This window comes from Oncorhynchus nerka, linkage group LG1, assembly GCF_034236695.1.
Source record: "Oncorhynchus nerka isolate Pitt River linkage group LG1, Oner_Uvic_2.0, whole genome shotgun sequence".
Lineage (NCBI taxonomy): Eukaryota > Metazoa > Chordata > Actinopteri > Salmoniformes > Salmonidae > Oncorhynchus > Oncorhynchus nerka.
In genome coordinates this window covers 3757145-3779947 of record NC_088396.1, presented here as the reverse complement: position 1 = coordinate 3779947, position 22803 = coordinate 3757145, and the positions used below count along the sequence as shown (strand labels likewise).

General features: G+C 44.4%; 2 protein-coding genes across 4 annotated transcripts in view; both read left to right on the top strand.

Moving 5' to 3' along the window:
* Window positions 1-3412, top strand: part of LOC115122393 (cell division cycle protein 16 homolog) — a 35901-nt gene extending 32489 nt beyond the window's left edge. For all 3 annotated transcript variants that reach the window (XM_029653270.2, XM_029651936.2, XM_065025768.1), the window contains one exon: window positions 2397-3412. In XM_029653270.2, coding sequence (XP_029509130.1) covers window positions 2397-2656 — 260 coding nt within the window. In that variant the 3' untranslated portion in view covers window positions 2657-3412. The remainder of the gene's footprint in view (window positions 1-2396) is intronic.
* A 2023-nt stretch (window positions 3413-5435) lies between these two features.
* Window positions 5436-22803, top strand: part of LOC115125452 (regulator of nonsense transcripts 3A-like) — a 37988-nt gene continuing 20620 nt past the window's right edge. The window contains exons 1-5 of the mRNA XM_029655994.2: window positions 5436-5624; window positions 5990-8822; window positions 15765-15871; window positions 16577-16683; window positions 21201-21299. Coding sequence (XP_029511854.1) covers window positions 8559-8822; window positions 15765-15871; window positions 16577-16683; window positions 21201-21299 — 577 coding nt within the window. The 5' untranslated portion in view covers window positions 5436-5624; window positions 5990-8558. The remainder of the gene's footprint in view (window positions 5625-5989; window positions 8823-15764; window positions 15872-16576; window positions 16684-21200; window positions 21300-22803) is intronic.

The following is a 22803-nucleotide window of genomic DNA, read 5'->3' as shown; positions in this document are numbered from 1 at the left end:
CCTAGCCCTCACCCGCCGATCCAGCAGGTCCCAGACGCGCTCAATGGGATTGACATTCCTGTCTTGCAGGAAGTCACGCACAGAACGAGTAATATGGCTGGTGGCATTGTCATGCTGGAGGGTCATGTCAGGAAGAGCCTGCAGGAAGGGTACCACATGAGGGAGGATGTCTTCCCTGTAACGCACAGCATTGAGATTGTCTGCAATGACAACAAGCTCAGTCCGATGATGCTGTGACACCGCCCCAGACCATGACGCACCCTCCACCTCCAAATCGGTCCCGCTCCAGAGTACAGGCCTCGGCGTAATGCTTATTCTTTCGACAATAAACGTGAATCCGACCATCATCCCTTGACTCGCCAGTGAAGAGCACTTTTTGCCAGTCTTGTCTGGTCCAGTGATGGTGGGTTTGTGCACATAGGCAACGTTGTTGCAGGTGATGTCTGGTGAGGACCTGCCTTTACAACAGGCCTACAAGCCCTCAGTGGACTGCCACTGCGAGGATGATCAGCTGTCCGTCCTGTCTCCCTGTAGCGCGGTCTTAGGCATCTCACAGTACGGACATTGCAATTTATTGCCCTGGCCACATCTGCAGTCCTCATGCCTCCTTGCAGTATGGCTAAGGCATGTTCACGCAGATGAGCACAGACCCTGGGCATCTTTCTTTTGGTGTTTTTCAGAGTCAGTGGAAAGGCCTCTTTAGTGTCCAAAGTTTTCATAACTGTGACCTTAATTACCTACCGTCTGTAAGCTGTTAGTGTCTTAACGACCGTTCCACAGGTGCATGTTCATTAATTAAGCATGGGAAACAGTGTTTTAAACCCTTTACAATGAAGATCTGTGAAGTTATTTGGATTTTTACTAATGATCTTTAAAAAAATGGCTGAGTTTATATACAGTCATTAGTAACAGCTCTTTATGGCTGACATCCATGTGGCTGACGGAGCTAGAGGAGTACAACTTTGTAACATTTACACAATATATATAAAAGTATGGACACTCCTTCAAATTTTGGATTTGGCTTTTTCGGCCACACCCGTTGCTGACAGGTGTATAAAATCGAGCACACAGCCATGATCTCTCCATAGACAAACATTGTCGGTAGGTTTGAGCTCAGTGACTTTCAATGCGTTACCGTCATAGGATGCCAACTCAGTTTGTCAAATTTCTGCCTTGCTAGAGCTGCCCCGGTGTGCTGTTATTGTGATGTGGAATTGTCTAGGAGCAACAACGGCTCAGCTGCGAAGTGGTAGGCCACACAAGCTCACAGAACATGACCACCGAGTGCATAGAGTATAGAATCAAATAAAAAGTCTCATCTGTTACAGAGTTCCAAACTACTGAGTTCCAAACTCCCTCTGGAAGCAATGTCCGCACAATAACTGTTCGTTGGGAGCTTTATGGAATGGGTTTGCATGGCTGAGCAACCGCACACAAGCCTAAGATAACTATGCGCAATTCCAAGCATCGGCTGGAGTGGCGTAAAGCTTGCCGCCATTGGACTCCGGAGCAGTGGAAACGTGTTGTCTGGAGTGATTAATCATGCTTCACCATCTAGCAGTCCAATGGATGAATCTGGGTTTGGTGGATGATGCCCCAATGCATAGTGCCAACTGTGAAGTTTTGTGGGGGAGGAATAATGATTTGGGGAGGTTTTTCATGGTTCGGGCTAGGCCCCTTAGTTCCAGTGACGGGAAATCTTAACGCTACAGCATACAATGACATTTATATACGGTTCTGTGCTTCCAACTTTGTGGCAACAGTTTGGGGAAGGCCCTTTCCTGTTTTAGCATGACAATGCCCCTGTGCACAAGGCGAGGTCCATACAGAAATGGGTTGTCGAGATCGGTGTGGAAATACTTGACTGGCCTGCACAGAGCCCTGGAGGCTGTTATAGCAGCAAAGGGGGTGACCAACTCCATACTAATACACATTATTTTGGATTGAGATGTTCGACAAGCAGTTGTCTACATACTTTTGATCATATAGTGTAGCTAGAATATGGCTGACAATTATAAATGATCAAGGCAAGCTAGCACATGATGGAAGGTTGCAGGGAGTTATAACTTGGGATAACTGGCGATATATACAACCACCATAATACGGTCCGATATTATGACATATAGAAGAAATACTCATGTTTTCATAAACGCACACGACTTCAAAATATTGGGAAAGAACACTGGATAATGTTTGAAAGGTGCTGTAGTGTAGCTTGGCTGGAAACTGAAGGATTGAGAGCCGTGTGTGTGTGTGCGCAGACTTTAACCGATGTGATGCGACAGCTCATGACTGAGGGAGCAAGGAGTTCTTCACAGACTGACTATAAGAATAAGGTAGTTCAGACTTGAACACTGATGGTACATTCAGCATTTTAATGGTAATGTGTCTTTCAGGGACGGACATAAAGGACAAAGTCCGTGGAACGCTGAGCACGCCAGTGTTGATGAAGATGCTGAACATGTCAACCGAACCCAGTGACTCTCGAGCCACGCCACTTCTGGAGGAGAGCGACATCATGGTCCTAGAGACGTTGCCGTCCAATCAGGACAAGGCCTCTTTGGACACGCCCCTTCGGCGCTCGCTGCCCCTGGAGTGTGACATGTATGAGAGCGACATGATGCTTGAGACCTCGATGTCGGACACCAGCACGTAATGTCACTGATGACATGATCGTCGTAGTGACCTGTTGTGGGACCAATTCTAAACCAGACCTTTGGCACTTATCTTTAGGTTTCTTGTCGACTTCCCCTCTTTGGGATTTGAAATGATTGGATTGGTGTAGCTTAAGCGGTGGGGAACAACCTGGGTCTCGCTTAATAGAATGTAAGGCAGAGTTTTTAGCATAAATTTGAGCTCTAGTCCAACTGGTTTTCTACCGTATAGTAAAATTAAATTTTTTTGCGGCTGAATTAATATTGCTCCCAGTAATCCAGTCCTTTCAGATTCCCAAGGGCCCAGGGATGTGGGGTGAGTGATTGGTTTGGAATAGGGCCTCAGGTAGGTAGTTTGTTGAAGAAGTGGGGAAAGCAGAGACTGTCCTCGGATGCTTGACTGAACGGAATTAATGCAGCCGCAACACCTTTTGAGCTCCAACTGACTGTGCCCCGTATCCCTGCCTCCTAGCAGGAACATGTGGGATGCTTAATGCAGCCGCAACACCCTTTGAGCTCCAACTGACTGTGCCCCGTATCCATGCCTCCTAGCAGGAACATGTGGGATGCTTAATGCAGCCGCAACACCCTTTGAGCTCCAACTGACTGTGCCCCGTATCCATGCCTCCTAGCAGGAACATGTGGGATGCTTACCTGTGGATTTTTACTTTGAATAAACAAAACTGTCTGAATGCCAGAACTTTTTGATGAAAATATTGTTGGTAATTCCTACAATAAACCATGCATTTATCTTTTTATATTTATTTCTGTGGTCATTGTAATCCTGGCAAGCTTTGTCTCTTGATAGTAATACTCGAAAGCATCGACAGGGAGATGATCTCATGTTATCAATTGTCCCTTGAGTTTAACTGTTAAATTCCTAAACAAAAATGCTTGTAATAACACTCAGGTATGTCAGTCATGAAAATACAAAGCATTGAGCGGTGAAGTTTGTCAACAGACCCCAGTATTTTAATCTTCCCCTAGTGTTATTGATATGGTAATTATACAGTACATTGTGTCAACCTATTTGCGTTATCAATATTGTGTAATTACGCAACACCTTACATGGCTACATCAATTTGATGGTAGAAACTCGATCTCGTTTTAAGTCAACGCACTACACATTATGCACAGAAACTTCAGTTTCATAAATAATGGTTGATGGGAGTTCCGCAGAGATGCACAAACAACAGAAGTTAGGACCGAGACAAATGCATAATGGAATCGAATAGAAACTAAATCCATGGTTCCTGTTCAAAGTAATGATTTACATTTACATTACATTTAAGTCATTTAGCAGACGCTCTTATCCAGAGCGACTTACAAATTGGTGCGTTCACCTTAAGACATCCAGTGGAACAGCCACTTTACAATAGTGCATCTAAATATTTTAAGGGGGGTGAGAAGGATTACTTTATCCTATCCTAGGTATTCCTGAAAGAGGTGGGGTTTCAGGTGTCTCCGGAAGGTGGTGATTGACTCCGCTGTCCTGGCGTCGTGAGGGAGTTTGTTCCACCATTGGGGGCCAGAGCAGCGAACAGTTTTGACTGGGCTGCGCAGGAACTGTACTTCCTCAGTGGTAGGGAGGCAGCAGGCCAGAGGTGGATGAACCAGTGCCCTTGTTTGGGTGTAGGGCCTGATCAGAGCCTGGAGGTACTGAGGTGCCGTTCCCCTCACAGCTCCGTAGGCAAGCACCATGGTCTTGTAGCGGATCGAGCTTCAACTGGAAGCCAGTGGAGAGAGCGGAGGAGCGGGGTGACGTGAGAGAACTTGGGAAGGTTAACGGGCTGCGGCGTTCTGGATGAGTTGTAGGGGTTTAATGGCACAGGCAGGGAGCCCAGCCAACAGCGAGTTGCAGTAATCCAGACGGGAGATGACAAGTGCCTGGATTAGGACCTGCGCTGCTTCCTGTGTGAGGCAGGGTCGTACTCTGCGGATGTTGTAGAGCATGAACCACAAGAACGGGCCACCGCCTTGATGTTAGTTGAGAACGACAGGGTGTTGTCCAGGATCACGCCAAGGTTCTTAGCGCTCTGGGAGGAGGACACAATGGAGTTGTCAACCCAGATCATGGAATGGGCAGTCCTTCCCGGGAGGAAGAGCAGCTCCGTCTTGCCGAGGTTCAGCTTGAGGTGGTGATCCGTCATCCACACTGATATGTCTGCCAGACATGCAGAGATGCGATTCGCCACCTGGTCAATGATGTTGGTCGATCAACCAAGTGGGCAGTCAGCTTTCCATTCATTTCAAGCAGCCAAGCCCAATGATTGTCACGAAGCGTACCATGCCCTTATTTGGTCCCTACTTAACCACTTCCTCACCATCGTCGAAAGTAATGCTCAGTGTGTTTGTTTTACATCTCAAGAGCTGTCAGGATATAGTGCTCAAGTCTACTCACACAGCCATGTTATAGAGAAAAGCACGTTTTGGGGGTCTTTGTGACGCCGTCTTTTTGGAGAACCCTTTAAAGGTCAGATGGAAGGGAGGAGTGATGTTTAATTTCTGATATTTCTCCTTGTGCTGCTTCAAATGGGGGCTGGTTACTACTCTCGATCGCCTTCCTGACAACTAAAGCAAGGATTCTAGCTGCGCCCCTGACAACCACCAGAGTTCTCACTCCACTACTCCACTTATCCCCCCTCTCATACATACACACATAACACTCACCCACTGCACTCTACTAGCCTCCCTCTCTCTCTTTCACCCTCTCTCCTCAGTCTCTCAGCAGAACATGTGCAGTAGAGTGCTCCTTTCCTCGTGGAGTATAGCAGCAGCAAGCTGAAGGGGTAGTGATGGGCTGCACTCCGTCTAAGTCCTCCATCAACTACACCCAGGACCGGGTGTGTCGGGACTTGGACACCTGCTCCACCTTTGTCCCCAGTCTCAAGAGTTCCGTGTCTACCCCGAAGAGACCCTCGCCTCAGCTCTGTCTGGAGACCAGCAGCGGCAAACAGACCTTCCTCAGTGGTGAGAGGATTGTCACTCAATGACTTTATCGGAAGGTTTGGGGAAATAAAGTATATATAACGGGGCACTATACTATAAGTAGCCACCAGTAACATGTTGATTCTTCTCATGGTATCTCAAAGTACTTACAGAGCATTGTAAAGGGATAATGTAGCCTATTTTGTATTGCAGCATTGTTAATTGTAATTTATTGGTGGCTTAAAATATATAGTGTTTAGGCTTAGGCTGATGTGTTAAGGTATTAGTAGCTCAAATAAAATCCAGTTAAAAGGCTCGGACACATGAATGTCAATTAATTGCCAGTGCAGACACCTGTGAGTGGTCACTTTGCTATAGTCATTACTGTTAATCTCCTCTATATGCAGTTCCGTACCGAGACAGCTATGGGCGATCTTTAAGCCAGCCTTCTAGCCCGGACGCGTGGAGCACTTTCACCACTGCAACCACTGCCAGCCCGCTCTGCCTTCCACACTCTATCCTCAAGCCAAGCTGCAGCGAGAGAGACAGCGACTCTGACGGGGATGAGACTCCCACATGCGGCTAGAGGTGACGGACAATCTGCGGAGACAGATTTGCGTCTATACTGTCTATACTATAGGACTCTGCACGCAAAATGAAGTGCGTGGTTGGCGCACTGAGGTCCAGATCTCAAGAAAAGTAGTTTCTGAAGAACTTTGATAATGTTGATTTCCCTTATGAATGTCACTGATGTTATCCTTCATGGCCAAGAATGTCCCGGGAAAGGACACAGCATTTCTTAAAACAGTTTATTAAAGGCCCCATGTAGCCGTTTTTACTTCAATATCAAATAATTTCTGGGTAACAATTAGGTCCCTTACTGTGTTTGAAAACTATCAAAATGGTCTAAAAGAAACAAATAGCTTCTTAGCAAAAGCAATGTATCAAGCAATAATTTTGCTAGGACTGTCTGGAAGAGGGAAACCCGAAAATGATCTGTTATTGGCAAATAGGTTTGGAACTCTCTTATTGGTCTATTAACTCATTTTACTGCCTGGTGAGGTCATGACCGTAAACTACTGGGAGGTCAAAGCTCCATCCCCAACCTGGACTTGAGTAAATGTAATATGATATGTTTCGTATTGTAATTATACATTTGTTTATATCCATCCATTTCATAAGATATGTTAGGAATTACAATGTGTTGTGTCTAATGTTAGCTAGGTGGATAATGATAACGTTAGCTAGGTGGCTAATGTTAGCTAGGTTAGGGGAAGGGTTAGCTAACATGCTAAATAGTTGGAAAATACCTAAAAAGTAGTAAGTAGTTGCTAATTAGCTAAAAGTGTTCCGTGATGAGATTTGACCACGCAACATTTGGGTTGCTAGACGTTTGTGTTATACACTCAGCCAGACCAACGACCCTACTTTCGTGTTTACCTTAAGTAATCGGTTTTATGTTACATTTGGTATGGTTGCATATCATATTAATTTGTGTGTCCCGGATTTACATTTACTATGTTAGGTCTAGTCTATGAAACCAGGCTGCCAACCCACCAAAACAGGCTGAACATTTCAGATGGTCTTTTCAAATAGCTCGTACACTAAAATGGCCTTATCAATTTCACAATTTTTGTATTTATTTTATTTCACCTTTATTTAACCAGGTAAGCAACTTGAGAACAAGTTCTCATTTACAATTGCGACCTGGCCAAGATAAAGCAAATCAGTTTGACACATACAACCACACAGAGTTACACATGGAGTAAATCAAACCGTCTATAATACAGTAGAAAAAAAGTCTATATACAATGTGAACAAATGAGGTGAGATAAGGGAGGTAAAGTAAAAATATAAAAAAGGCCATGGTGGCAAAGTAAATACAATATAGCAAGTAACACTGGAATGGTTGATTTGCAGTGGAAGAATGTGCAAGGTAGAGAGAAATAATGGGGTGCAAAGGAGCAAAATAAATAAATACAGTAGGGGGAGAGGTAGTTGTCTGGGCTAAATTATAGATGGGCTATGTACAGGTGCAGTAATCTATGAGCTGCTCTGACAGTTGGTGCTTAAAGCTAGTGAGGGAGATAAGTGTTTCCAGTTTCAGAGATTTTTGTAGTTCGTTCCAGTCATTGGCAGCATAGAACTGGAAGGAGAAGCAGCCAAAGGAAGAATTGGTTTTGGGGGTGACCAGAGAGATATACCTGCTGGAGCGCGTGCTACATGTGGGTGCTGCTATGGTGACCAGCGAGCTGAGATAAGGGGGGACTTTTCGTTTGGCGACGAGAATGAAGCGAGGGCCAGCCAACGAGAGCGTACAGGTCGCAGTGGTGGGTAGTATATGGGGCTTTGGTGACAAAACGGATGGCACTGTGATAGACTGCATTCAATTGATTGAGAAGGGTATTGCAGGCTATTTTGTAAATGACATCGTCGAAGTTGAGGATTGGTAGGATGGTCAGTTTTACAAGGGTATGTTTGGCAGCATGCTTTGTTGCGAAATAGGAAGCCAATTCTAGATTTAACTTTGGATTGGAGATGTTTGATGTGGGTCTGGAAGGAGAGTTTACAGTCTAACCAGACACCTAGGTATTTGTAGTTGTCCATATATTCTATGTCAGAACCGTCCAGAGTAGTGATGTTGGACGGGCCTGCAAGTGCAGGCAGTGATCGGTTTCAACCTCATAGTTTGGAGATCTACATAAAACACAGGTGATCACGTTTAACTTCTGTTGTGACGGTTTTATAAGGCTTGATACACTACTCTCTCACTAATCTGCACACCACCGACCAGCCAATCAAAATAATATACGCCTATTCGCAGCTCAGACCTGTAGACTGTTTAATGATAAACTATTGTAGCCGAATTAATTGAACCAAATTTGTATTTTGGGACAGGTCGTCCTTATTATATGAACAAGGTGTTTTCCAATAGCCTTTTTTTTAATGCAAAACATATGTAAATAATTTGCGTGAATGGTGTGTGATTACCGAGAAGATAGCGCACCGCATAAACACAGCAGCACCAGCTCTATAGCAGAGCTCTTCAGCTTGGAACTCTCGCGAGGGGAAAATGACTTCCACAGGAGAGGGAGAAAGATGAGGTCTGAAACGGACCAAATGACCGGGGGCAGGGAGGAAAGTGTCGTCGAAATACAATTCAGAGATATTCCGAGGGGACAGGACGCCGTCTCCGTCAACTCAAAGCAGAAAGAAGAGAAGAAGGAGGTCTTTACTAAGGTAGGCAGAGCACTGATGGTGTGTTTGTTATTGCTATCGATCGCAGATATGAGGAGCAAGATAATCAGCACCACAGACAGCGAACGCGAGAAGGATGCGTAGCCATGCATGACAGGCGCATTCAATATACTGTATGTCAACAACAGATCTGATGCATGCTTGTTTGTGCACAGAAATATAGCTGTAATTTGCCATAATACTGTCGTAGGTGTATGCATGTAAAGCTATTTACTGTAGCTTATGCTATGTTGAAAAAAAGGCTAAAGTAGTCTGCACCGGTGCCCAAAGATTAAATGCAATGACCAGCGCCTGGAAACAAGCGCACACTTGTGTTTTGTTGACTGTATTTGGGCCTACCTGTCAAAGGCAACGGAAGTTGATTATTACTAGATATGAACATGTCATTATGTCGTAAAACAACCTCCGAAACGCAGTGTAGAATTCAGTAATAAAAATGGCCCAACTGCCGGCAGATGGCGATATTGAGTCGTACCTTAACGTCCAAATGCATTGTATGTTGCCGGCAATACATTAGTATTCCTGTCGACCTGTTTGTACCTACAACATTCTCCATTCAGGCTGCATAGACTTCGAGTTCGTCCTTAACTTTATTTAATCTCGAGAAGACGGGAAAATGTGTACTTTTCCGGGGGTGGCTAACTTTAGAATGTGTTTTAGTGAGATTTCAATGGCTCCACCCCTAAACTGTGGTCCTGGGTCCCCCTCCTATGAAAAAAATATATTTGTTTTAAAGCTAATTTCCTGCAATTGTATATATTGTCACATGGCTTAGGCCCATGACCAGGTTGGAATAAATAAATACAAGTCACAGGTCAGGTGGGTTTGGGATTATTTTAAATTTTAGCTACTTTGAATTACTTTAAATTACTTTGAGATTATTTGGGCATGGGATTTAGAGTTTTCTAACTGGGGGACATTGAATTGCAGTTTTTTGGTTAGAACATGCTAATATTAATGGTTGGTGGCAGTGGCTAACCATATGATGGATTGCAGTCTCTCCATATGAAACCAACATGTAAATAATGAATTAATTTGGGTGAACTTTCCCTCTAAAATAGTGCCGTAGAAAATAGGTAAAGTGCATTCTGACCCCTTGACTTTACACATTTTGTAATGTTAAAGCCTTAAAAATAAAAAACATACCTTATTTACATAAGTATTCCTTTGCAATAAGACTCAATTGAGATCAGGTGCATCCTGTTTCCATTGATCATCCTTGAGATGTTTCTACAACTTGATTGGAGTCCACCTGTGGTAAATTCAATTGATTGGACATGATTTGGGAAGGCACACGCCTGTCTTTATAAGGTCCCACAGTTGACAGTGCATGTCAGAGCAAAAACAAAGCCATGAGGTTGAAGAAATTGTCCATAGAGCTCCGAGACAGGATTGTGTTGAGGCACAGATGTGGTCCCAAAACATTTCTGCAGCATTGAAGGTTCCCAAGAACACAGTGGCCTCACATCATTCTTAAATGGAAGAAGTTTGGAACCACCAAGACTCTCATTAGAGCTGCCACCTGGCCAAACTGAGCAATCGGGGGAGAAGGACCTTGGTCAGGGAGGTGACAAAGGATTCGGTGGTCACTCTGACAGAGGACATGGGAGAACCTTTCAGAAAGACCGCCATCTCTGCAGCACTCTACCAATCAGGCCTTATAGTAGAGTGGCCAGATGGAAGCCACTCCTCAGTAAAAGGCAGAACAGAGAACAAGATTCTCTGGTCTGATGAAACCAAGATTGAACTCTTTGCCCTGAATGCCAAGTGTTACATCTGGAGGAAATCTGGCATCATCCCTACGGTGAAGCATGGTGGTGGTAGCATCATGCTGTGGGGATGTTTTTCAGTGGCAGGGACTGGGAGACTAGTCATGATCGAGGGAAAGATGAGCAGAACAAAGTACAGAGATCCTTGCCTCCCACTCCTTATCAATAAAATGCATCGTAATGCATGTGTAACTGACTGTACAGACGGGCCGCAAATCTTTTACACAGACTTTTACACATTTTACACACTTTTACCAAAATTGATGATTTAGATGCGCTACTGTTCCACTGGATGTCATAAGGTGAATGCACCAATTTGTAAGTCGCTCTGGATAAGAGCGTCTGCTAAATGACTTAAATGTAAATGTAAATGTAAGATTAGGAAAAGGGTTCGAATTAGCTCAAATGCTACGCTTTCTTTGACACGACTCAAACAGGTGGTGAAGGTAGGCAACATTACCATCTCTCCCTGCTTCCATCACTCAGACGTGGAACACTAGTCACTTTAATGTTTATGTACTGCTGTACTCATCTCATATACTATATTCTATTCTACTGTATTTTAGTCAATGCCACTCCAATATTTCTCCTAATATAGATATATTTCTTAATTCCATTCTTTTACTTTTAGATGTGTATATTGTTATGAATTGTTAGATACTACTGCACTGTTAGAGCTAGGAACACAAGCATTTCGATACACCTGCAAAAACATCTGCTAAATATGTGTATGTGACCAATACAATTTTATTTTATTTTGATTATAGGAGCATTACAACAACTGTAAGACTGGCCAATAGTTTCTGCCCCCAGACCATCAGGCTGCTGAAAAGCCACCACTAGACAGCTACCTACCGCCCCCTCCATTGGCATTTACCCTGCCCCCACAATGGACAAACAAAAGTTTGGACACACCTACTCATTTACTATTTTCTACATTGTAGAATAATAGTAAAGACATCAAAACTATGAAATAACACACATAAAAAAGTGGTAAACAAATTAAAATAGTCACCCGTTGCCTTGATGACAGCTTTGCACACTTGGCTTTCTCTCAACTAGCTTCATGAGGTAGTCACCTGGAATGCATTTCAATTAACAGGTGTGCCTTGTTAATTTGTGGAATTTCTTTCCTTCTTAATGCGTTTGAGTCAATCAGTTGTTGTGGTAAAAGACCAAGTCCATTTGATGGCAAGAACAGCTCAAATAAGCAAAGAGAAACGACAGTCCATCATTACTTTACGACATGGTCAGTCAATACGGAACATTTCAAGAACTGAACGTTTCTTTAAGTGCATTCGCAAAAACCATCAAGCGCTATGATGAAATCGGCTCTCATGAGGACCACCACAGGAAAGGAAGACCCAGAGCTACCTCTGCTGCAGAGGATAAGTTCAATAGAGTTACCAGCCTCAGATTGCAGCCCACATAATTGCTTCGCAGAGTTCAAGTAACAGACACATCACAACATCAACTGTTCAGAGGAGACTGCGTGAATCAGTTCTTCATGGTCAATTTGCTGCAAAGAAACCATTACTAAAGGACACCAATAATAAGAAGAGACTTGCTTGGCCAAGAAACACGAGCAATGGACATTTAGACCGGTGGAAATCAGAGTTCAAATTTGAGATTTTTGGTTCCAATCCCTGTGTCTTTGTGAGACACAGAGTAGGTGAACGGATGATCTCTGCATGTGTGGTTCCCACCGTGAAGCATGGGGGAGGAGGTGTGGGGGTGCTTTGCTGGTGACACTGATTTATTTCAAATTGAAGGCACACTTAACCAGCATGGCTACCACAGCCTTCTGCAGCAATACACCATCCCATCTGGTTTGTGCTTAGTCCCACTATCTTTTGTTTTTCATCAGGATAATGACCCAACACACCTCCAGGCTGTGTAAGGGCTATTTGACCAAGGAGGAGAGTGGAGTACTGCATCAGATGACCTGGCCTCCACAATCACCCGACCTCAACCCAATTGATATGGTTTGGGATGAGTTGGATGCTGAGTGAAGGGAAAGCAGACAAGTGCTCAGAATATGTGGGAACTACTTAAAGACTGTTGAATCTTTCCTCATGAAGCTGGTTGAGAGAATGCCAAGAATGTGCAAAGCTGTCATCAAGGCAAAGGAGGACTACTTTGAAGAATCTCAAATATTCGCTTAACACTTTTTTGGGTACTATATGATTCCATATGTGTTATTTCATAGTTGTGATGTCTTCATTATTATTCTACAATGTAGTAATTAGTGAAAATCAAGAAAAACCCTTGAATGAGTAGGTTTGTCCAAACTTTTGACTGGTACTGTATGTATTTACCAATATTTATATTTTAAATCATTGTTTCATTCACTTCTCTTTTGGGCCTCTGCTGTTGGAGCTCATAGTTTACGAATAGCACTGTACTCTGCAAATACATCTAATCTAATATAAAAATATCTAGCTTACAACCAGGTCTGCCCTGAGTACAGTCGTGGCCAAAAGTTTTGAGAATGACACAAATATTAATTATCACAAAGTCTGCTGCCTCAGTTTGTATGATGGCAATTTGCATATACTCCAAAATGATATGAAGAGTGATCAGATGAATTGCAATTAATTGCAAAGTCCCTCTTTGACATGCAAATGAACTGAATTCCCAAAAACATTTCCACTGTATTTCAGCCCTGCCACAAAAGGACCAGCTGACATCATGTCAGTGATTCTCTCATTAACACAGGTGTGAGTGTTGAAGAGGACAAGGCTGGAGATCACTCTGTCATGCTGATTGAGTTCGAATAATAGACTGGAAGCTTCAAAAGGAGGGTGGTGTTTGGAATCATTGTTCTTCCTCTGTCAATCATGGTTACCTGTAAGGAAACACGTGCCGTCATCATTGCTTTGCACAAAGAGGGCTTCAAAGGCAAGGATATTTCTGCCAGTAAGATTGCACCTAAATCAACTATTTATCGGATCATCAAGGGGCACCACCAGTACAGAGCTTGCTCAGGAATGGCAGCAGGCAGGTGTGATTGCATCTACACGCACAGTCAGGCAAAGACTTTTGGAGGATGGCCTGGTGTCAATAAGGGCAGCAAAGAAGCCACTTCTCTCCAGGAAAAACATCAGGGACAGACTGATATTCTGCAAAAGGTACAGCAATTGGACTGCTGAGGACTGGGCTAAAGTCATTTTTTCTGAATCCCCTTTCTGATTGTTTGGTGCATCCGGAAAATAGCTTGTCCTGGAGAAGACAAGGTGAGCTCTACCATCAGTCCTGTGTCATTCCAACAGTAACGCATCATGTGACCATTCATGTGTGGGGTTGCTTCTCAGCCAAGGGAGTGGGCACACTCCCAATTTTGCCTAAGAACACAGCCATGAATAAAGAATGGTACCTACACACAGTTTGGTGACAAAACAATGTATTTTCCAGCATGATGCAGCACCTTGCCATAAGGAAAAAGTGATAACTAAGTGGCTCGGGGAACAAAACATCAATATTTTAGATCCATGGCCAGGAAACTCCCCAGACCTTAATCCCATTGAGAACTTATAGTCAATCCTCAAGAGGCGAGTGGACAAACAAAACCCCACAAATTCTGACAAACTCCAAGCATTGATTATGCAAGAATGGGCTGCCATCAGTCAGGATGTGGCCCAGAAGTTGATTGACAGCATGCCAGGGCAGATTGCAGAGGTCTTGAAAAAGAAGGGTCAACACTGCAAATATTGACTCTTTGCATCAACTTCATGTAATTGTCAAAAGCCTTTGACACTTATGAAATGCTTGTAATTATACTTCAGTATTCCATAGCAACAAAAATATTTAAAGACACTGAAGCAGTGAAGCAGTAAACTTTGTGGAAATTAATATTTGTGTCATTCTCAACTTTTGGCCACGACCGTACAGTCTTGATTTAGATTTATGTGACGCTGCTTACGCAGCGGGCTAAAAGAAACAGAACCCCTGTTCTGATAGTTTTAACCTGATTGGCTGATTGTGATACACAATATCCAGGATTAGTATTTAGCCTCTATCATGGTGGTGGAAAATGGTGTGTCATAAGGAAAGTGCACATATTTTCCCCTTTTTTTCTGGTTTATCGCCATTAAGTTGAGGAAATCAATGCCTATGCAGCCTAAATGTATATATATATTTTTTAGGTACGAACGATCCAATAGGGATACAAATGTATTGCCGACCTGCATACAATGCATTTGGATGGTAAGATGACTAAACTCAATATTGCTGTCTGCCGGCCTTTGGGCTATGTTACGAATCCCTTTTGGCCCGGCAGTCTAGGGGGGATGGTAATGAGACCCGTAACATAACTCATGCAAATTATTATTGTGACAAAGTAAAAGTGTGAACGAAATAACCACGACAACAGAAATCTACCGTCAAACTCTAGGTTTATTTATAAACACACGGTAATGGGGGGAGCAGGAAAAGGGGCTGAGCTGGACCCAAGGAAAGAAACAATAAGTATTCAAAAACACCCCTAAGCTAGACTAGCCTACTTTAACAACAGCTAACTAACTAACCAAAAATACAGTGGGTGGTCCGCCCAGTTCTAACTCGTGTATTTAACAAAGTTTACCTACGGGTAGTGTATGCCCATGGGCGACTTGTCTTCGTTTCCCCTTTTCCCACCAGCAACAAACAAACACCATAACCAAAAACAATACTCACAGGTGATGACAAAGTGCTATGGAGGTGCTTAAACAAAAGAGAGGTTACGACACAAAGCGAGAGTGAAACACAGAGACCTACAGACATGGCATTTACAGAGAGATTGAGCTAGAGATTGCTAGAGATTGAGCTAGAGATTGAGCTAGAGATTGCTCTAGAGCAAACAAATGATGGGGTTTTTAAACCATGGGGAAGGAACTGTGATAGGGTAGGAAATAGGAGGAGGTGTGTCTTCTGATTGATGATTGACTGTTGACTGATTGGGGAGTGATGGTTTTCACCTGTGAGGGGAGAAGGAGAGAAAAGAAACACACACACAGGATACACACACACACAGGATAACTGTATCCGTAACAGGCTATGATAAAGAAGACATTCCAACTTTGCTCATGACCTTGAATGTCTTTGATGTCTTGGCAATTTTTGTGTAATTTCAACCCACTATTCTGTGTTTGTGCTTTTATGTCCTTCACGGTTCCAGGTAGTAATAAGGCGACTTCCACCCAACCTGTCCAAGGACCAGCTGGAAGAACAGCTCAGTCCTCTTCCATCCTATGACTACTTCGAGTTTTTCCCTGCTGATCAAAGGTGAATATTTAGAACATTTAATGCAATGACACCATGTGTTGGGACAGAGTGCCTACCAGGGGCAGATTGGGACCCTACACCGGCCCATTTCTTTCTTCGAGGCCTCTGCATAGAGGGTGTTCTTTAATGGAAGCCTCTCCAACAAAATCCAGGTAGAATCAGGAAATCCCCAGGGCAGCTGTCTAGGCCCCTTACTTTTTTCAATCTTTACTAACGACATGTCACTGGCTTTGAGTAGCTGCTGCCATAATAAATATAAAATACACCTGCCCATTTTTGTCCCCCTTGAGGCCCGCCATTAACCGGCTAATTATCAAAAAACCCAAGTTAGACGGGCCCACTAAGCTAAAATGGACCAGCCCATCTGGCATTTGCCCGAAATGCCAGATTGACAGCACAGATCAGTGTTTTTCTCAGATTCATGCTGCATCGTGATATTGACATTCCCCCCTATCAAACAATTGACTTCACCTAACCTCTGCTGTTGAAACCTATTCAGCTTGAGTGGATAAATTCAAAATTATCTGGCCAAAACAAAGAAAGGATGCTAGCACAGCCATCTAATTATTAGGCTACCACCTAAAAGCAGGGACTGGAGAAGAGTATGTCATCATCATGCCTATGGAGTCACCCTATTATGCCCACACTCTAGATAGGCTCCTCTCGTGGAATGGGTTTCTACGATAACCTGCTCATTTCCCGCAGCCTCTATCCACACCTGTTCTCCAGAGTTTACATTAACTTCAGAAACCCCGACGACATCCTGCTCTTCAGAGACCGCTTTGATGGCTATGTTTTCATTGATAACAAAGGTACCTTTTTCACATAGACCTATAATATAAACGTCATGGGGCAGTTTCCCAGACACCCCAGCCTAGTCTTGGACTAAAATGCATTTTTGATGGAGATTCTCTATTGGGCTTGCTTTTTAGTACAGGACTAGGCTTAATATGTGTCCTGGAAACCTATCCTAAATATTCCTTATTACCAATGTGTTAGTGCTTAGCAGTTAGTGTTTACACAATGTTAGAATGTTTTTCAGCACATGAAAGTAGGTGGTGGTATAGTGCTATATATACACTGAACAAAAATATAAACACTGCATGCAACAATTTCAACAGCTTCCAGTGTATTCAAATTGCATTCAGCAAACCACTCGTCCACAGGACGCCATCTGCCCGGTACAGTTGAAACCATGATATCTCCAGTGTGCCAGTGGCCATCGTAGGTGAGCATTTACCCACTGAAGTTGGTAATGACGCCGAACTGCAATCAGGTCAAGACCCTGGTGACGAGCATTCAGAGGAGCTTCCCTTAGACTGTTTCTGACAGTTTGTGCAGAAATTCTTCGGTTGTGCAAACCCACAGTTTCATCAGCTGTCTGGGTGGCGTTTTTTTACGTGTTATTTCTTACATTAGTACCCCAGGTCATCTTAGGTTTCATTACATACAGTCGAGAAGAACTACTGAATATAAGATCAGCGTCAACTCACCATCAGTACGACCAAGAATATGTTTTCCGCGACGCGGATCCTGTGTTCTGCCTTACAAACAGGACAACGAAATGGATCGCATGCAGCGACCCAAGAAAACGACTCCGAAAAAGAGGGAAACGTAGCGGTCTTCTGGTCAGACTCCGGACAAGGGCACATCGCTCACCACTCCCCAGCATTCTTCTTGCCAATGTCCAGTCTCTTGACAACAAGGTTGATGAAATCCGAGCAAGGTAGCATTCCAGAGGGACATCAGAGACTGCAACGTTCTCTGCTTCACGGAAACATGGCTTACTGGGAAGACTCTATCCGATGCGGTGCAGCCAACGGGTTTCTCCACGCATCGCGCCGACAGAAACAAACATCTTTCTGGTAAGAAGAGTGGCGGGGGCGTATGCCTCATGACTAACGAGACATGGTGTGATGAAGGAAACATACAGGAACTCAAATCCTTCTGTTCACCTGATTTAGAATTCCTCACAATCAAATGTAGACCGCATTATCTTCCAAGAGAATTCTCTTAGATTATAATCACAGCCGTATATATCCCCCCCCAAGCAGACACATCGATGGCTCTGAACGAACTTTAACTCTTTGCAAACTGGAAACCATTTATCCGGAGGCTGCATTCATTGTAGCTGGGGATTTTAACAAAGGTAATCTGAAAACAAGACTAAATTTTATCAGCATATTGATTGCGCAACCAGGGGTGGTAAAACCTTGGATCATTGTTACTCTAACTTCTGCGACGCATATAAGGCCCTGCCCCCCTTTCGGAAAAGCTGACCACGACTCCATTTTGTTGATCCCTGCCTACAGGCAGAAACTTAAACAAGAGGCTCCCACGCTGAGGTCTGTCCAACGCTGGTCAGACCAAGCTGACTCCACACTCCAAGACTGCTTCCATCACGTGGACTGGGACATGTTTCGTATTACGTCAGATAAAAATATTGACGAATACGCTGATTCGGTGTGCGAGTTCATTAGAACGTGCGTTGAAGATGTCATTCCCATAATAACGATAAAAACATTCCCTAACCAGAAACCGTGGATTGATGGCAGCATTCGCGTGAAACTGAAAGCGCGAACCACTGCTTTTAATCAGGGCAAGGTGTCTGGCAACATGACCGAATACAAACAGTGCAGCTATTCCCTCCGCAAGGCTATCAAACAAGCTAAGCGTCAGTACAGAGACAAAGTAGAATCTCAATTCAACGGCTCAGACACAAGAGGCATGTGGCAGTCAATCACGGACTACAAGAAGAAACCCAGCCCAGTCACGGACCAGGATGTCTTGCTCCCAGGCAGACTAAATAACTTTTTTGCCCGCTTTGAGGACAATACAGTGCCACTGACACGGCCTGCAACGAAAACATGCGGTCTCTCCTTCACTGCAGCCGAGGTGAGTAAGACATTTAAACGTGTTAACCCTCGCAAGGCTGCAGGCCCAGACGGCATCCCCAGCCGCGCCCTCAGAGCATGCGCAGACCAGCTGGCCGGTGTGTTTACGGACATATTCAATCATATTCAATCAATCCCTATACCAGTTTGCTGTTCCCACATGCTTCAAGAGGGCCACCATTGTTCCTGTTCCCAAGAAAGCTAACTGAGCTAAACGACTACCGCCCCGTAGCACTCACTTCCGTCATCATGAAGTGCTTTGAGAGACTAGTCAAGGACCATATCACCTCCACCCTACCTGACACCCTAGACCCACTCCAATTTGCTTACCGCCCAAATAGGTCCACAGACGATGCAATCTCAACCACACTGCACACTGCCCTAACCCACCTGGACAAGAGGAATACCTATGTGAGAATGCTGTTCATCGACTACAGCTCGGCATTCAACACCATAGTACCCTCCAAGCTCGAGACCCTGGGTCTCGACCCCGCCCTGTGCAACTGGGTACTGGACTTCCTGACGGGCCGCCCCCAGGTGGTGAGGGTAGGCAACAACATCTCCTCCCCGCTGATCCTCAACACGGGGCCCCACAAGGGTGCGTTCTGAGCCCTCTCCTGTACTCCCTGTTCACCCACGACTGCGTGGCCACGCACGCCTCCAACTCAATCATCAAGTTTGCGGACGACACAACAGTGGTAGGCTTGATTACCAACAACGACGAGACGGCCTACAGGGAGGAGGTGAGGGCCCTCGGAGTGTGGTGTCAGGAAAATAACCTCACACTCAACGTCAACAAAACTAAGGAGATGATTGTGGACTTCAGGAAACAGCAGAGGGAACACCCCCCTATCCACATCGATGGAACAGTAGTGGAGAGGGTAGCAAGTTTTAAGTTCCTCGGCATACACATCACAGACAAACTGAATTGGTCCACTCACACTGACAGCGTCGTGAAGAAGGCACAGCAGCGCCTCTTCAACCTCAGGAGGCTGAAGAAATTCGGCTTGTCACCAAAAGCACTCACAAACTTCTACAGATGCACAATCGAGAGCATCCTGGCGGGCTGTATCAACTACCTGCCCTCCAGGACACCTACACCACCCGATGTTACAGGAAGGCCATAAAGATCATCAAGGACATCAACCACCCGAACCACTGCCTGTTCACCCCGCTATCATCCAGAAGGCGAGGTCAGTACAGGTGCATCAAAGCTGGGACCGAGAGACTGAAAAACAGCTTCTATCTCAAGGCCATCAGACTGTTAAACAGCCACCACTAACATTGAGTGGCTGCTGCCAACACACTGTCATTGACACTGACCCAACTCCAGCCACTTTAATAATGGGAATTGATGGGAAATGATGTAAATATATCACTAGCCACTTTAAACAATGCTACCTTATATAATGTTACTTACCCTAAATTATTCATCTCATATGCATACGTATATACTGTACTCTACATCATCGACTGCATCCTTATGTAATACATGTATCACTAGCCACTTTAACTATGCCACTTTGTTTACTTTGTCAACATACTCATCTCATATGTATATACTGTACTCGATACCATCTACTGTATGCTGCTCTGTACCATCACTCATTCATATATCCTTATGTACATATTCTTTATCCCCTTACACTGTGTATAAGACAGTAGTTTTGGAATTGTTAGTTAGATTACTTGTTGGTTATCACTGCATTGTCGGAACTAGAAGCACAAGCATTTCGCTACACTCGCATTAACATCTGTTAACCATGTGTATGTGACAAATAAAATTTGATTTGATTTGGCTGGTGACGTTTATAGTAGAGAAATTAACATTCAATTCTCTGGCAACAGCTCTGGTGGATATTTCTTTAGTATCAATTTCACGCTCCATCAAAACTTGAGACGGGTGACAAAACTGCACATTTTATTGTCTCAAGCACAAGGTGCACCTGTGTAATGATCATGCTGTTTAATCAGCTTCTTGATATGCCACACCTGTCAGGTGGATGGATTATCTTGGCAAAGGAGAAATGCTCACAAACAGAGATGTAAACACATTTTTGCAAAACATTTGAGAGAAATAAGCTTTTTGTCTATGGAATATTTTATTTCAGCTCATAAAACATGGGACACTTTGCATGTTGCGTTGATATTTTTGTTCAGTATATAATTCAATAAATATGTTAGGCTATGTGTTTTAGCATCCCCAACGGTCAGTGTTCAGTGTTTTGTTGTGATGCTCCATGGGATTTTGTTTATGGTAACAAACAATGATTGCTCTCTCTCTCTCTCTCTCTCTCTCTGTAGGTGTGTGTGCTCTAATCTTTCATAAGACAAGAGGGTTATCCGTGTACAGCCACAGGTGCCATGGTAATGGTTTGATCTGTGTGTCAGGTGTTGTCTAATGATTATCGGTCTCTATGTCAATATTTGCTCAGGCCAGGAGTACCCAGCTGTGGTAGAGTTTGCCCCCTTTCAGAAAGTCTCCAAGAAGAAGCTCAAAAAGAAAGATTCCAAAGCTGGAAGCATTGAAGAAGGTAGGTGCTGGACTTGTCTCTAATCCGAAACTATCCAGACATACAGCTTGGATACCTGATTGTTTCTGCATTCATTGTCAAAAGACGTTGGGGCAGACAGACAGAGACTGGCACCCAAGCTTCCTTTTAAATGTATAGTATGTGTTTTCAGACCCCTCATTGTACTTCATGCATTGATTCAGCATCTGCTGATTAACACAAATATAAAATATAGGTCGTGGATATGGATACAGAGTTTTTGTCCACGCCCCACCCATCCGGAAATCTTTCTCAAAGCTAAGGATCGAGATCACGTTCTGCGCATGTGATATTTTACGCACAAATTCGTTTTTCTAACATAGCTGCTGCTCTCACACTCTTCCTTCCTTTACGTTTTGCTCTTTTACTCACCTTCTGAACCTGTGACTTGGTGAGGTTGGAACGAACCTAAACCGTCACGAATGACGACAGTCCAGCTCAGTACTGTGTTGTGAGCACACTCCGCCCAGACGAGGAACTTGCTCCAGTTGCTGGCCTGGGGGAAGACGAAACAGTGGAAGAACTTCTCCAGCTCCTGGTTGGCCCACTCGGTTTGCCCATTCGACTGTAGGTGGAACCCCGAGGAGAGACTCACCAACGCCCCCAACAGGGAGCAGAAGGCTTTCCAATACCGTCCGACGAACTGTTCCAATCTTGGAGAAGATCAGGATGTCATCGAGGTAAACAAAGAAGAACTGATTAAACATATGCCTATGAGTGTCATTAACCAATGCTTGGAAGTCTCCCGGTTAGTTCGATAATCCGAATGTCATGACTAAATACTCATAGTGGCCACTAGGGGTAATAAAGACAGTTTTCCATTCATCTCCCTCTCTGATTCTCAGCAGAATGTAAGCGTTGCGATGTCCAGTTTGGTGAAGAATTGGGTGTTGAGGAGCCAAAGAAACCTGCCTCCCAGCAACTCCCGGATGTAATTGTCCAAGACTGCAGCTTCAGGGATTGAGAGGGAGTAAAGACGGCCCCATGGAGGGGTGGAGCTGGGTAGGCGTTCTACGGCGCAGTCGTATGGACGATGAGGAGGGAGGGTGGCGACTTGCCTCATACTGAAGGCCTCCTGGAGGTTGAAGTATTCGGGAGGGAGAGCAGAGAAATCTTGGTCTCCACTGGATGCAGGGGGACGCGGTGAGGCTCTATGTGGGGCAGTTCTTACCCCAGTCTAGTATGTGTCCCGTGGAACAGGAGAGTAGTGGGTTATGTAGCACTAGCCAGGAGTACCCTAGGAAAAGGGGGTTCTCGGGAGCCGTGATCAAAAGAAAACTAAGAGTCTCTGAGTGGTTCACCCCAACCTGCAGTAGAATGGGCTTGGTTTGGTATTCCACCTGGCCGGAGCCAGGTCGAGGGCTTGAATCTACAGAGGGATGGGACATTTCACGAAGGGGATTGGTAATTCTCTGGCGAAGTCTTGATTAATGCAATTCTCTGCGGCCCGGAGTCCACGAAGGCTTGAATCTGGTGCTGACGGTTG